General features: G+C 36.4%; 1 protein-coding gene across 2 annotated transcripts in view; it reads left to right on the forward strand.

The window, feature by feature from the left end:
* The window catches only part of LOC110460795 (solute carrier family 2, facilitated glucose transporter member 1-like), a 59,412-nt gene that overhangs the window by 28,437 nt on the left and 17,530 nt on the right, over positions 1-13,445 (forward strand). Inside the window, exon 1 of one of the 2 annotated variants that reach the window (XM_021513952.1) lies at positions 106-219. The exons of the other annotated variant lie outside the window; for it this stretch is intronic. Coding sequence (XP_021369627.1) covers positions 211-219 — 9 coding nt within the window. The 5' untranslated portion in view covers positions 106-210. Of the gene's footprint in view, positions 1-105; positions 220-13,445 lie in introns of those variants that run through there. 2 annotated transcript variants of the gene reach the window in all.

A 13,445-nucleotide genomic window follows, 5' to 3' on the forward strand; every position in this document is an offset into this window, starting at 1 on the left:
ATATTATAATTTAACATCACCCGGATGTACATGCAGGCCTTAGCATATTTTCCACTACGCGAGTTTATATAAGTTGCCTATAGTGTTTCGGGGTGTGTCTCATTCGACCAATCAGAAGCAGCCATTTCATGTTCACATTGATATAGTGTGTACGTGCACTAGGAACAGTCATTTGAGTTGATAATATAGAGAAAATCACGCACAGGCAGCATGGCTGAGGTAAGTGTGATATGATCTATATATTTCATCACAATATCTTCAAGTTTATCTCTGACATCTGGGTTTGAGAGAGACGGCAGGGACAAACATGTGTTCAGCAACAATGACTGAAGGTCAACCTATGCATAACATCAACATGGGCTTATAGCCGTTATTGTCGTGTCGTGTTTTGTGTTCATTAAGATACGTGCTGGACTATTATGTTACTTAATACATTGGAACACTTAACATGGAAACAGTATTTGTGTTTATATTATCGGAAAGTACTAGATTGTCTCGTTAACAGCAGATTTGTGTACAACACATGGTTTTAGAAGTGTGTATAATGTGTGTAGCCGCCATTTCTACAAGTAGCATGGGCTGGTAACTAGTAGGACGTATTGCAGTAGTTTATGTGGTTGTTGAACCGTAACGTATTAGTTAGTAGTGTGGTCAGGCGCGTGGTTCACTCTCGGACATCGGCCTACTTCGGTAGCACCACGTGTGTTTTATGTCACTCATAGGGGGTTTCCCTTATGTCATATCTAGCATTTGAGATGTTTTGTTTTGTAATATATATTATAATGAATTTTAAACAGGACTGTGAACAAATTATTGTTGAAATTTTCACCTGGATATCGTGAGATATTATATTACCGTAAAATAAGCCAATGTGTAGTAGGACGAATAATAGTGATAAAGATAGTGCCGTCGCTGGGGTTCGAACCCCCTATCCCGTACGCTTGGCTCTCCAGCCTGATGCTCTGCCGCTGAGCTAAAGGGAAAAATTATAAACTTTATATATTTTACAACAATTATGAAACAAGTTATTTCAACTTACATTTAATCACTCTTGTTGGCCCAGACGTTAGTGCGCAGGGAATCTTATTGTGGGAGGAAACCAGAGTACCCGGAGAAAACCCACGTGGTCGGGCAGGTGACCCCTATATATACCTTTTCACGTCCAATCAGGGAATGGAACCCTGGCCACCTTGGTGAAAGGCAAGTGCGCTATCCACTGCGCCACCCGACCACCAATGTATGCCAATGCAGAGCCCATTGATATCCATTTGTAATTTAGTCAGATTTTATTTTACTGTCCTGTAGTGAGCCCATCCTCATATATATAGTAACCAATTTGATGTATTAACCCACTGGGATTGTACCAGGACGTACACACTGACTTAAATTAGTTTATGTAACCCCTTTAGATGGTTGTCATCATCCCCCCAAACCCATCTAACACACCTGCCTGGTGGAACATGATTAATTGTAGATAACCTCTCACCTTACTATTTAAGTTATCTCACCATTAGTTTAGAATTTGATCAATGTACACATTACACCAGAGGTTTTACCTTTAGTGTTGAATGTGATTTTTTCCGTTACTGATTTAGTAATTGAAGATTTGACACTAAATTAATCTAAGTAGATAAATTGAAACTTCAGGCAGTCCTTGTGGACCTAAGTAGCTACTGTAATACGGGTCTTTTTAAAGTATAGTAATAACCTTTATGTTTTTAAAACCATTCTTCCATGGCATATTTTGATGTTAAATTGTTAATGATAGTATTAACCGAGTTCTTTAAATATTATTTTTCTTGATATTTTTAATTATTGCACTTTTTTTCTTTTCTTTTGCCCCTAACAACATGAAAAAAACAACTACCAGGTAACATTGCTAGACAACAAGGAACCGGGTCTCTGAAATATTGCCCCGTCATTGTTACGTTAAATCACATCAGTGGATTGGAGACATGCTTTCCTACTAAATATAAGCGAGGTCAACTCGTGCAGATCCAGTCAAACTAATGACTTGTTTAATTTTGACTCCAAATATGTCAACAAAGCACCAACAGTTATAAATTCTCATCGAATATGAATGGATCACAAGTTATGTCCTTATAATTACTCCTTGTGGATTTAATAGCTAGCTGTCATATGTGTCTAGAAGGTAGCGAGGAGGATGTCATTGACTCAGTCAGTTTTGTGTATACGAGTGATGTAAACACTTGGCCTGATAAGCCAGACCTTATCCTATGATACATGTGTACTTAAGTTTTCTTATACGGTAATACTAATCATCACAAGACAAGTCATTCATTGATACGGAAGTGGGGGTTTCTGCTATGTCTTTATATGGTGAATTGTTGATAAAGGATGCTTATACTGTCCTCACTATGTCATATATGACAAACCACACATACATTATACTGTCATCACTATGTCATATGATAAACCACATATATACATTATACTGTCATCACTATGTCATATATGATAAACCACACATACATTATACTGTCATCACTATGTCATATGATAAACCACATATATACATAATACTGTCATCACTATGTCATATGACAAACCACATATATACATTATACTGTCATCACTATGTCATATATGACAAACCACACATACATTATAATGTCATCACTATGTCATGATAAACCACACATACATTATACTGTCATCACTATGTCATATATGATAAACCACATATACATTATACTGTCATCACTATGTCATATGATAAACCACATATACATTATACTGTCATCACTATGTCATATGATAAACCACATATACATTATTTGTATCAGACTTTATATAGTGAAAGCCTACTTATGTTGGACCCCCCTATAGAAATGGGAGTTTTCTGCAATGTCTTCAACTTATAGGATATTGAAGCGGCCATAATTGATCTTATGCCCCCAACACTTGGGCTCTGCTGCTTCAGGACTATTTATCACATATTAATATATCTTTCCCTCTGACCTGTGTTTTCCTTTAAGTGGATATCTCCTAAAAAGGTATCTGTCCTATGACTTAACTATTGCAAGGACATTAAACCCCAAATAAGCATTTTCAGTAAATTGAAATCTTCCCCCATCCTTTCTCTCTCCCCCCCCCCCCCCCCCCCCCCCCAACCCTGGACACCCTCATTCACAATTTTTTTTTTTAGACCCACCCAAGCCTTTGCATCCTCTGCTGCTGAGGTAATAAGAGGACAGACACAAGCCACGTCTGTCAATACACCCATAATATAAACTTGTATTTAAGGTGTGTTGACAGACGAGGCTACCTGGGGATATACTCTCAATATTGATATTGTAAACAAACTAGTGCACAGTAGGCGTAAGAGATGTCTGTGGGCTGGAGAGGTCAAATTCATTATGTCTAGAGGACCTTTAGAGGTTGTCTGTGTTCTTGTGATCAGGATTAACACAATTTATTGTTGTATGTAAATGTCATGCAGTCACCTATACATGTATTGTATATAGTCAGTATATCTGGTTAGTTGTTATATATACAGGTTGGTGGACCTAAGTCGACCTAAGGATCATAACATAGAAGCTGTGTATATAGGGAGTGTTTATTTCTAGACCAGCAGCCAGGCCTGATCAATATCCCAGCATCTTTATAAATAGATCATCAAATTCAGGCAAGGATTGTTCACAAGCATTTAGGGCAGATAATTGATTTTACTGGAAAATGACAAGGAAAAGGTCGTTGGTAACACATTGTTAGATCATTGGCCAATATGAACTTGCAAACATTTTTTTAAGCATACAATTTCTGAAAATTAACCAGTCTCCTGATGAACGGGGAATCAACCCGAGAAAGGCCTAGAGACGCTATCTCTGTCTTTTGTTCTATTTTTTATATTTAATTCCAACACAAGGACTTCTCAATGTTTTCTTTATATAAATGTATATCTTATAAAAGGTACCTGGTATGCTTAATAAGTCATTACAAATCTTTGATTCTGCATACAACTAACACTGTTCCTACAGCAAATAGAACAGGTGTGTGCTAGGTGAAAAATAAAATTGGCTTCTCGATAATACATGAATATTGCAAAATAAATATTAACTGGGTCTTATATATTAGTGACTATGTAGCTTCAAAAAGAAAGAACTATTACAACAATAAGCTTCATTTGATATACATTCTGACCTAAATAACTTAAAGTTCTCTAAGTGGACATTTGTAAGGTAGGAGTAAATTGACCTACTGAACCGTAACTAAATAAATCAATGGTCTTATTTTGTCTTACCTGGCATTTAATCTACTGTACAGGTAGGATCTTGTGTATAGCGTTTCTTGCGCCAGCTTTTTTACAAGTGACTTTTGTCAGCTTCTCCAGGATTATTTTTGCATTGATTTTCTCGGTTATATATCTAAACTTTGAAACCAGAATATTAATAATTTAATCAAAACTTTACTAGAAGCATTGCATAATACTATACAAAGATACTTTGGGTGCGATTTTATAGTGAAAATAAATAAGTGATTAATTTCAGAAATTGCGTTAGACTGTTAAGGTAACTATGCTTTTAAGACATTGACTGGGTCTTTGTGGCTTAAACATTTTGATAAATGCCAGTCTACAACCTGTGACCTACTCACATTGAAAAAAGATCAAATATTCCTTTGAACGAAGTGTAGTAAAGACTTGTACGTTTGTATATTGTGTCTATAAAAGATTTATAAAGGGTTTATAGTGAACAGATTAATTACCACAATTGGTAGCATACATATTTTAATAATATGAATCTCCTTCATTCCATATATTCATATTTTTAAAATGCAGCTATTGCTTATTAGTACCAGGCTCTTTACATGTGTTTGCATAGTCAATAAAACGGTAATGATGGAACAGCCCTCCAATGATGTTAGTCAAAGGAGTGGTTTAGTGATAACTGTAGGATTTAATCATGGATGGCTATGGGACCCCCTCAATTTAAAAATGGCTAGTCCAATTATAATTATTTATGTCAGCAAAAATACATACAAATCATCACACAGGATAGGGACCTGAAGAACAAGACAGGGTCACTATAATGTCAAATGGATTAAAATTTTCAATCAGCTTCTCCTGAAAGCCACTAATATAACAGGAGAGGAGAAATGCATGGCCAGACCGGGATTCAAACCCGAAACCTCTGAAATCTAGACGAGTGCTCCAACCAGTTGACCTGGTTGCCAGTGATGACACAGTCTATATTTGCTACATTAATATTTCTTCTTCCTTTAACTCTAAGGCTTCCCCAACAAAAGACAACACTATTTACAACCCAGGTTAGGGTGTCCCCTCGCCAAGCATTGCACAGTATTTGCAACAAGGGTTGTTTACAGGCACCGCTGTAACAGGAATGAAAATGCATGGCCAGACCGGGATTCAAACCCGAAACCTCTGAAATCTAGACGAGTGCTCCAACCAGTTGACCTGGTTGCCAGTGATGACACAGTCTATATTTGCTACATTAATATTTCTTCCTCCTTTAACTCTAAGGCTTCCCCAACAAAAGACAACACTATTTACAACCCAGGTTAGGGTGTCCCCTCGCCAAGCATTGCACAGTATTTGCAACAAGGGTTGTTTACAGGCACCGCTGTAACAGGAATGAAAATGCATGGCCAGACCGGGATTCAAACCCGAAACCTCTGAAATCTAGACGAGTGCTCCAACCAGTTGACCTGGTTGCCAGTGATGACACAGTCTATATTTGCTACATTAATATTTCTTCCTCCTTTAACTCTAAGGCTTCCCCAACAAAAGACAACACTATTTACAACCCAGGTTAGGGTGTCCCCTCGCCAAGCATTGCACAGTATTTGCAACAAGGGTTGTTTACAGGCACCGCTGTAACAGGAATGAAAATGCATGGCCAGACTGGGATTCAAACCCTGAACCAACAAATTTAGATGGGTGGTCTAACCAATTGTGCTACGTGTACCCGAGGTCACCTGTAATCCAGCCTTTCCAGTTCCGCTAATGGTTTATATAGGTAGGAGTACTGATTTTTGGCAGGTTCAATTTAACTTGCTGGGGTGAAGGTCTATTTACTCTGTTCAAATGAATGACTTTGACCCACCTAATTAATGAGAAGAGAGCTAGAATATAAAAATCAGAAGATTTGGTTGTAAATCTGCCTTTCCATTGTCACTGTCCTTCTCTCGACTGCTATGATTACAGTGACATGTCGCGTATGCTAAAATAAACTGAAGATATGCAAGTGGCCATCACAGTATTTCATCTTCAGTTTTATAGCATGTACGTGGCATGTCGCTGTGTTGCTAATCAGATTTCGGAGACGATACAGAACACACACATTGTTTTTCCCTGTCACGAGGCAGATAAAACCTGTGAATGATGAACTGTCAATGTCAACAGACTTGATGCCAAAATGTCATACATTATACCAGTATATGTGTGTACATACACATGACAGCGGAGGTGTGCTATTCCAGAAATGTTTACTAAATCTGAAATGTCACACCATGATATATGACAAGTGTGTACAGGAGGGGTCCAACAACAATAGCCTGTACCTGTAGTGTCTGTGAAAGTCTCTCTACCAAATCTCTAGTTGGCCTTCCACCTTTGTCTTACACTGTTTACCATCAAGAATGTAAAAAGCTGGCCCTAAATGTGAGTCTGTTAGCATTCTCATAGACCCTAGGTGTAGGCCAAATGTTAGTCTGTAAGTCCTCATGGACCCTAGGTGTAGACCAAATGTTAGTCTGTAAGTTCTTATGGACCCTAGGTGTAGTCCAAATGTGAGTCTGTAAGTTCTCATAGACCTTAGGTGTAGTCCAAATGTGAGTCTGTAAGTTCTCATGTACCCTAGGTGTAGTCCAAATGTGAGTCTGTAAGTTCTCATGTATCCTAGGTGTAGTCCAAATGTGAGTCTGTAAGTTCTCATGTTCCCTAGGTGTAGTCCAAATGTGAGTCTGTAAGTTCTCATAGACCTTAGGTGTTGGCCATATGTTAGTCTGCAACATATTATTTACCAGCTAGGGTAATAAACAGAACATATGCTATTTTTAGACTGTAGCAGACCCCTCCAGCTGTACCTTACATTATATATACAATTATGGACTTCAGTTGAATCAAGTGTGAGACCTGTCTACCTCACATTCAAATTATTTTGTTTATGGTAAATGGCATTATATGCATTATAAAGATTGATATTTAAGTATTAACAAAGTAATGGGGATTTACTCTAGACCTAAATAGACAAATAGATATACCTAGGCTGTACTACTGGAATGTATATTGTTGTATGTGAAATAATCATTACTGATAGGTGTTGCCTTGAGATATGGTTTGACGTACTAATGTAGCGGAACTAGACTGGCTCGATCATCGGCCACCAGCTAGCTCAATTGGTAATGCATCCGTCTAGAGTTCGGAGGGCCCCGGATTCAAACCCATCTCCTGTTACTAGTATATTACGTAATATACTTGATAGTTACCAGGTATATTGAAGAGTACTAGGTATATTAAAGAGTACTAGGTATATTAAAGAGTACTAGTGTATTCTCCCCCTTTTGTTGAGGCTGAAACCTATGGATTGGAACACAATATCTGATAGTGATTAACCTCTATATTGATTTTTATGATTCAACACTAAGGTTCTGACTCAGGTTAAGTAGCTTTTGTTTGATGTACCTATGTGTGATTGATGAGGATGCTGCTATCTACTATGTGCACCACCTGGCTGTGTCTGACCTCATTCACTCTTAGTCATCTGTTACCATAGAAACAGTCAGTACAATAGTTCAAATTGACATTTGAATATTAATTAGATTTTCTTTTAAGTTTTGTGTCAGTATATTGTGTTTTGTATAGATCTGAAAACAAAATGGATGTCAATCTGTATTTTTTACGAAGATGAGATGTATGCTATTGTTCCTGTACTTTATGTTAGAGTTATCTAACTTGGACACTTTTGGTGTGTGGTTGGGGGTGGGGATGAGGAAGGACATATAAGATGTTAGCATTCTCCTGGCTTAGCCTACTCATTTAACATTTGGTTGTGTTGTAACCAAGGAAAGTTAAAAGCTTTAGCCAGAAAACTAAAGACATTATATAAATATGACATTCATTAGCAGGTTACAGTGAATATTGTCAACCCGAGAAAACCATTCGCCTCGGGTGACAATGGGTTATTGAGGGTTGACAATATTCACTGTCACCTGCTAATGAATGTCATATCTATTTTGTTACACCAAAAGTCTTTTTAGCTCAGAAACGGCAGCAAACCTCGATAATGACATCTTGTGTGTTGATAGTCTGCTGTTTACAATCGCTATCGCACCGGCGCTTGATAAAATTGGCTGTTGCCATCAAACGTTCTTGTGACCATCACGGTGGGGAAACGAAGCGGTGAACGCACATTTTTCGCGCATGTGATATTTTTCACTGTCTCATGGCAATATCACCCGCGCCCCGTAAAACCAATGTATTTTCGGAGGGTGACAGAGATTTTTGTTAAAATTTCCCCCAACCAATCAAATAGCTAGAAATTCACTTGAGGTGTAACAAATATAATATATTACTGATAGCGTAACGGTACAGTTGGAAATCTTTATTAAAATTGCTTACTAGTGATATACAGGCCATCCCTCCCTATCTATAAGGTGACGATTCTGGGCCCTTAAATTAAGTTTTTCCAACCACTGAATTTGCTTAATCATTTCTTTATGTTAAGATCTGCATGATGATTTCATCTGAAAGAATAACTCTAAAGATATTTCATACTAAAGGGTTATTTTGACCCCAGGGGGTATATACCAGGTATACAAAATTTATTTATGTATTCAATTTTGAGCATGCAGAATCTGCCCCATGGAAATTAAAAAAACCCTGACAAGTATGGATAGATATATGGTGGAATTTATTTTCAAACCATTTGCATACACTTAGAATTCCCAAACTGGAATGTCAAAATGGTTTTAATTTGAACCTTTTACTGTACCTATGATTCTTGAAGAAATTGAAGTGTAAAGGAATTTAAAATGAAAAATCTTTTATCATAACGTGTACCTATTAAGGATGAACTGAAATGTAAAAGAATTTTGTAAAATAACATGTACCAACTTAAAGATGGTTACAATTTTACACATGAAGGTACTTTGTATACTTTGTAATTCTAGAACACATATTTACATTTTCCTGTTGACATAAACTCTCTCTCACCTCCTGGCATTACTCAAGCACTTCATCAACATTTAACTTACACACATACAAATATTTCATATATAACTATAAATTTCAAATGATTTATTTACCAAACAGACCATCAGCATATAAAACTCTCCTTAAAGTCACAACATTTACAGTGTACCTTGTGTTATTTTCTCAATGTCTTTGATATCTACAATCTATTACATAAAAGCTAGTTAGCCTACAGTTGGCAGTTGCCTAAATGTAAAAATTAAAAACATCTAGAAACTTTGACATTACTGTAATCGACTGATCCATCTATTCACCACTGCCCTTAATGTATTTGTACCGGATGTATACAGTTGTAAGGTTGTAAGGTCATGAAGCTAAAAAGTACATGTTTGATCGTTTACTTGTGGGATGCAAATTGTATTTATTTATTTATTTATGCTATAAACGTCACACGTTTATATACTGATATATAAATATCCTATCTATACCATAATTTCCTACCTTTATATGTTCTGTTATTATTTTGTTATAAGAATGTACAATTTTCTGGGTTTTTTCTGCTATAAAACAAATCATTTAACTCATTCACCCCTGAAATTTTATAATGAATTATTCCAACCTTTGAATACAAAGAGTTCAAATGTTTCTCAAGGGGTGAATGAGTTAAAGAAAATCTGTAAATGATTTAAGTTTATCAAAATATTTCTACTAGGTTGACCTATATTATTTTGGTAATTATTGAAGGTTTTCACTAGACCTCATATAAGAACTACGAGGCTCGGGTTTGGTTTGGTTTGGTTTAGTATTGTTTAACGTCCTATCACCCCACCCGGTCACATAATACTGACAACGGGCGAACCAGTCGTCCCACTCCTAAATTGTTGAGCTTTAAGCAGGAGTAGAAACTACCATTTTTACAGACTCTGGTATGTCTCGGCCAGGGGACAGAACCCAAAGCCTTCCTCACAGGGGCGAACGCTCAACTAAAGGTCAAAAGAGAGGTATTAATTTGTCAATGGAGACATTAGGAAGAAGAAAGTTATTTAGAAAGAAGAGAAAAGATAAGATTCCAAATTTAGTTGCCTCTTACGATCATGCATTGGGGGCAGCAGGTATAATGCTTCTGCCCTGCCTGCAGGGACACGAGGCTCGGGCATCTTGCTCGTTTAATTGTACATCCTTGAATGGTTTGAGTTCGTGATGTTCAAATTGCCGCCACAGCTAGGTCTTAGTGTTGTCCTTCCATGATGTATTGGAGACTTAGTTTCTGATTTTATCCCTGTATCCTGATAATATTTTATATTTTCCCCATTTAACTTGATTGTATAACACTTGTATCTTGACCATTTTTTTCTTTAAATGGCCGCTTTTAAAATTACCGTATTTTGTCGTCATTTGCAGGTTTGACTGTTTTTACAGCTAATCTGTGACATTTCAGTGAATTTAATATAGCCTTGGCATTTTGAATTGGTTCTACAAGCAGATGCAGGAGATTTTTGTTTACTGTTCGGTCGCAAAAAATATATATAAATCTGCGGTGCCTGGGGACTAGATCCACATGCATGGAGTGCACTTGATTTGCTTTGACACACAACAGCAGTTGTTATCTGTGTAACTTTACAATGAATATATTGGAACATACAATAACGGACTTTCACATTGCATCATTTACAACATGAACCCTATACATTACATACAGCATTACTTTTGCCTGGGAGAATCCATGAATTAGACCATTTCTAGTTGTTGTAAGTTACATTACACCTGTACAGTAATTACACTTTGCCTATAGTTTATAGAGCCTTGGTACATTTATTGTAGGACTTACCTATTGACATTAAGAATACAAAGAGAGGGACGTTTAAGCGGTTTGATAATTCATGGTCTGGTATGATCGTGAATAATTATACATTAACCACTCGTTCATGTAATTTAGGGGTATACCTGAAAGTCTGAATTTAGAGACAGCACATACCTGTAAAATTAGCTACCGTATTTGACCTAATATCTGCCATATCAATTATTATTTATTAAAAGCACCCCTTTTTCTTTTTCTAGTCAGTTTCACGATAGTTTATTGACTCATGATCTTAAAAAAAGTGTCTGTTATGACTTTTTAGGTGAGAGTTTTGGGAGACTTGCAGTCATCCTCATTTTCCTGTAACCTTCATTACGTTTGGCACTTATGGTAGCTAGTTCAATATCCTGAACATGTATATATATTTATCCAGCGACCTAGTACTGTAGTTACATAGTGTACCCAGAAATAGACAAAGCTAGTGAAAATATATAGCCACGACTTTAGACATATTTTAATAGTTGTTGTTATTACTGTAAGACTGTATTTTGAAATTCAATCTAAGTTAGATTGTATTAAGTTTTATTAAACCAACTTTGTAATTTGAATAAAATGGAGATGATGATTTGTGAAATTTTAGTTACTGTATTATCTGTCAGTAATAGAATTTGACGTGTCCCATTTATACAACACATGTAGTAGCTATACTACGCTCATGCAATAAGAAACACTTCATTTCATCATACAGCAGTGCTCCATATTAAATATCCAAATTTCATCAGACTAATCAATGTTTCAATATGTTACCTCAATTTCCTCAGGCAATATGTCGCAGCTTCTATATCACGTATACCAAATGATTTCATCAGAACACGGGTACTAGCCTCGTCTGTCAATACACCTATTATATAATCACAGGAACTAGCCTCGTCTGTCAATCCACCTATTATATAATCACAGTTACTAGCCTCGTCTGTCAAAACACCTATAATATAATCACAGGTGCTAGCCTCGTCTGTCAATACGCCTATAATATAATCACAGGAACTAGCCTCGTCTGTCAATACCCCTATGATATAAACACAGGTACTAGCCTCGTCCGTCAATACACCTATTATATAATCACAGTTACTAGCCTCGTCTGTCAAAACACCTATAATATAATCACAGGAACTAGCCTCGTCTGTCAATACCCCTATAATATAATCACAGGTACTCGCCTCGTCTGTCAATACACTTATTATATAATCACAGGTACTAGCCTCGTCTGTCAGTACACCTATAATATAATCACAGGTGCTAGCCTCGTCTGTCAATACGCCTATAATATAATCACAGGTGCTAGCCTCGTCTGTCAATACGCCTATAATATAATCACAGGTTCTAGCCTCGTCTGTCAATACTCCTATAATATAATCACAGGTGCTAGCCTCGTCTGTCAATACACCTATAATATAATCTATATTATCATTATAATTATATTATAGGTGTATTGACAGACGAGGCTAGTACTTGTGATCAGAATAGTATCTCGGAACAAGTTCTGTCTAAGGAAAATTGCCAAAGGTCAACCAGATACAGTAAATGTCAGCATTACTTACCATAGATTTTGGTTCATTTTTCAGGTCTAACACACTCTATATAACCTACCAATCCATATGCAGAAATACCAACCTTTATTATTCTACAGGCCTTCCATGGATTTGTCAAGTCAAAAGTGGAAATACCTTTTAAACACAATTATCTCAAATTTTCTTGACATGTGAACGTGTATAGTCTACCAAAATAAGTTTAAAAAATTACTTAACTGCAATGTACTTAAAAGGGTGTCAATCCAGATGTGCATATTTATTTGTACAGGTTGTTAAAACTATCAACCAAACATGCTTTCTGTATTCTTTCTGAATTATGGTTTCAATGTTCCGAAACACTGAATTCCTAGCCTAGCTATCTAGATCAGATTAGGTATTCAACTACGTACATGGGGCGACCTAAATTTGAATAAAACACCTTTACAAAATTAATATATCTGTATAGTTTCTAAAGGACTTGTAGCTAATCTTTAAAATAAAACTTGAGTACATTTATCACACTGCTATACATGTATGATCAGTTACAAACCAAAAGGATCGAGTTAGTAAGAGTCGTGACTCATCAGAATATATAGTGTTTACGTGGGAGTTATATTCCTTCCACACAATAATCTATTCTATAGATCAAGACATAATGCGTTTAGGGATTTCATTAAGGGATGTTCTATTATACAAATGTATGTACTCAAGAAAGTATTGTACAGAATATATATAGTATGTGACATGCTCAATAAAACATCCTCAATCTGCTTAAAACACATCTTAAAGGTGTTTTTACCAATTTTCTGGTTTTATTGAAAGATGATAAGATATTGACATGTCCTAATGTAAGGTTCGTGAGGTACACATAAAACCTCCAACACACTTACTACAGATTAAC

The sequence above is a fragment of the Mizuhopecten yessoensis genome, unplaced genomic scaffold (genome assembly GCF_002113885.1).
Source record: "Mizuhopecten yessoensis strain PY_sf001 unplaced genomic scaffold, ASM211388v2 scaffold1379, whole genome shotgun sequence".
Classification (NCBI taxonomy): Eukaryota; Metazoa; Mollusca; class Bivalvia; order Pectinida; family Pectinidae; genus Mizuhopecten; species Mizuhopecten yessoensis.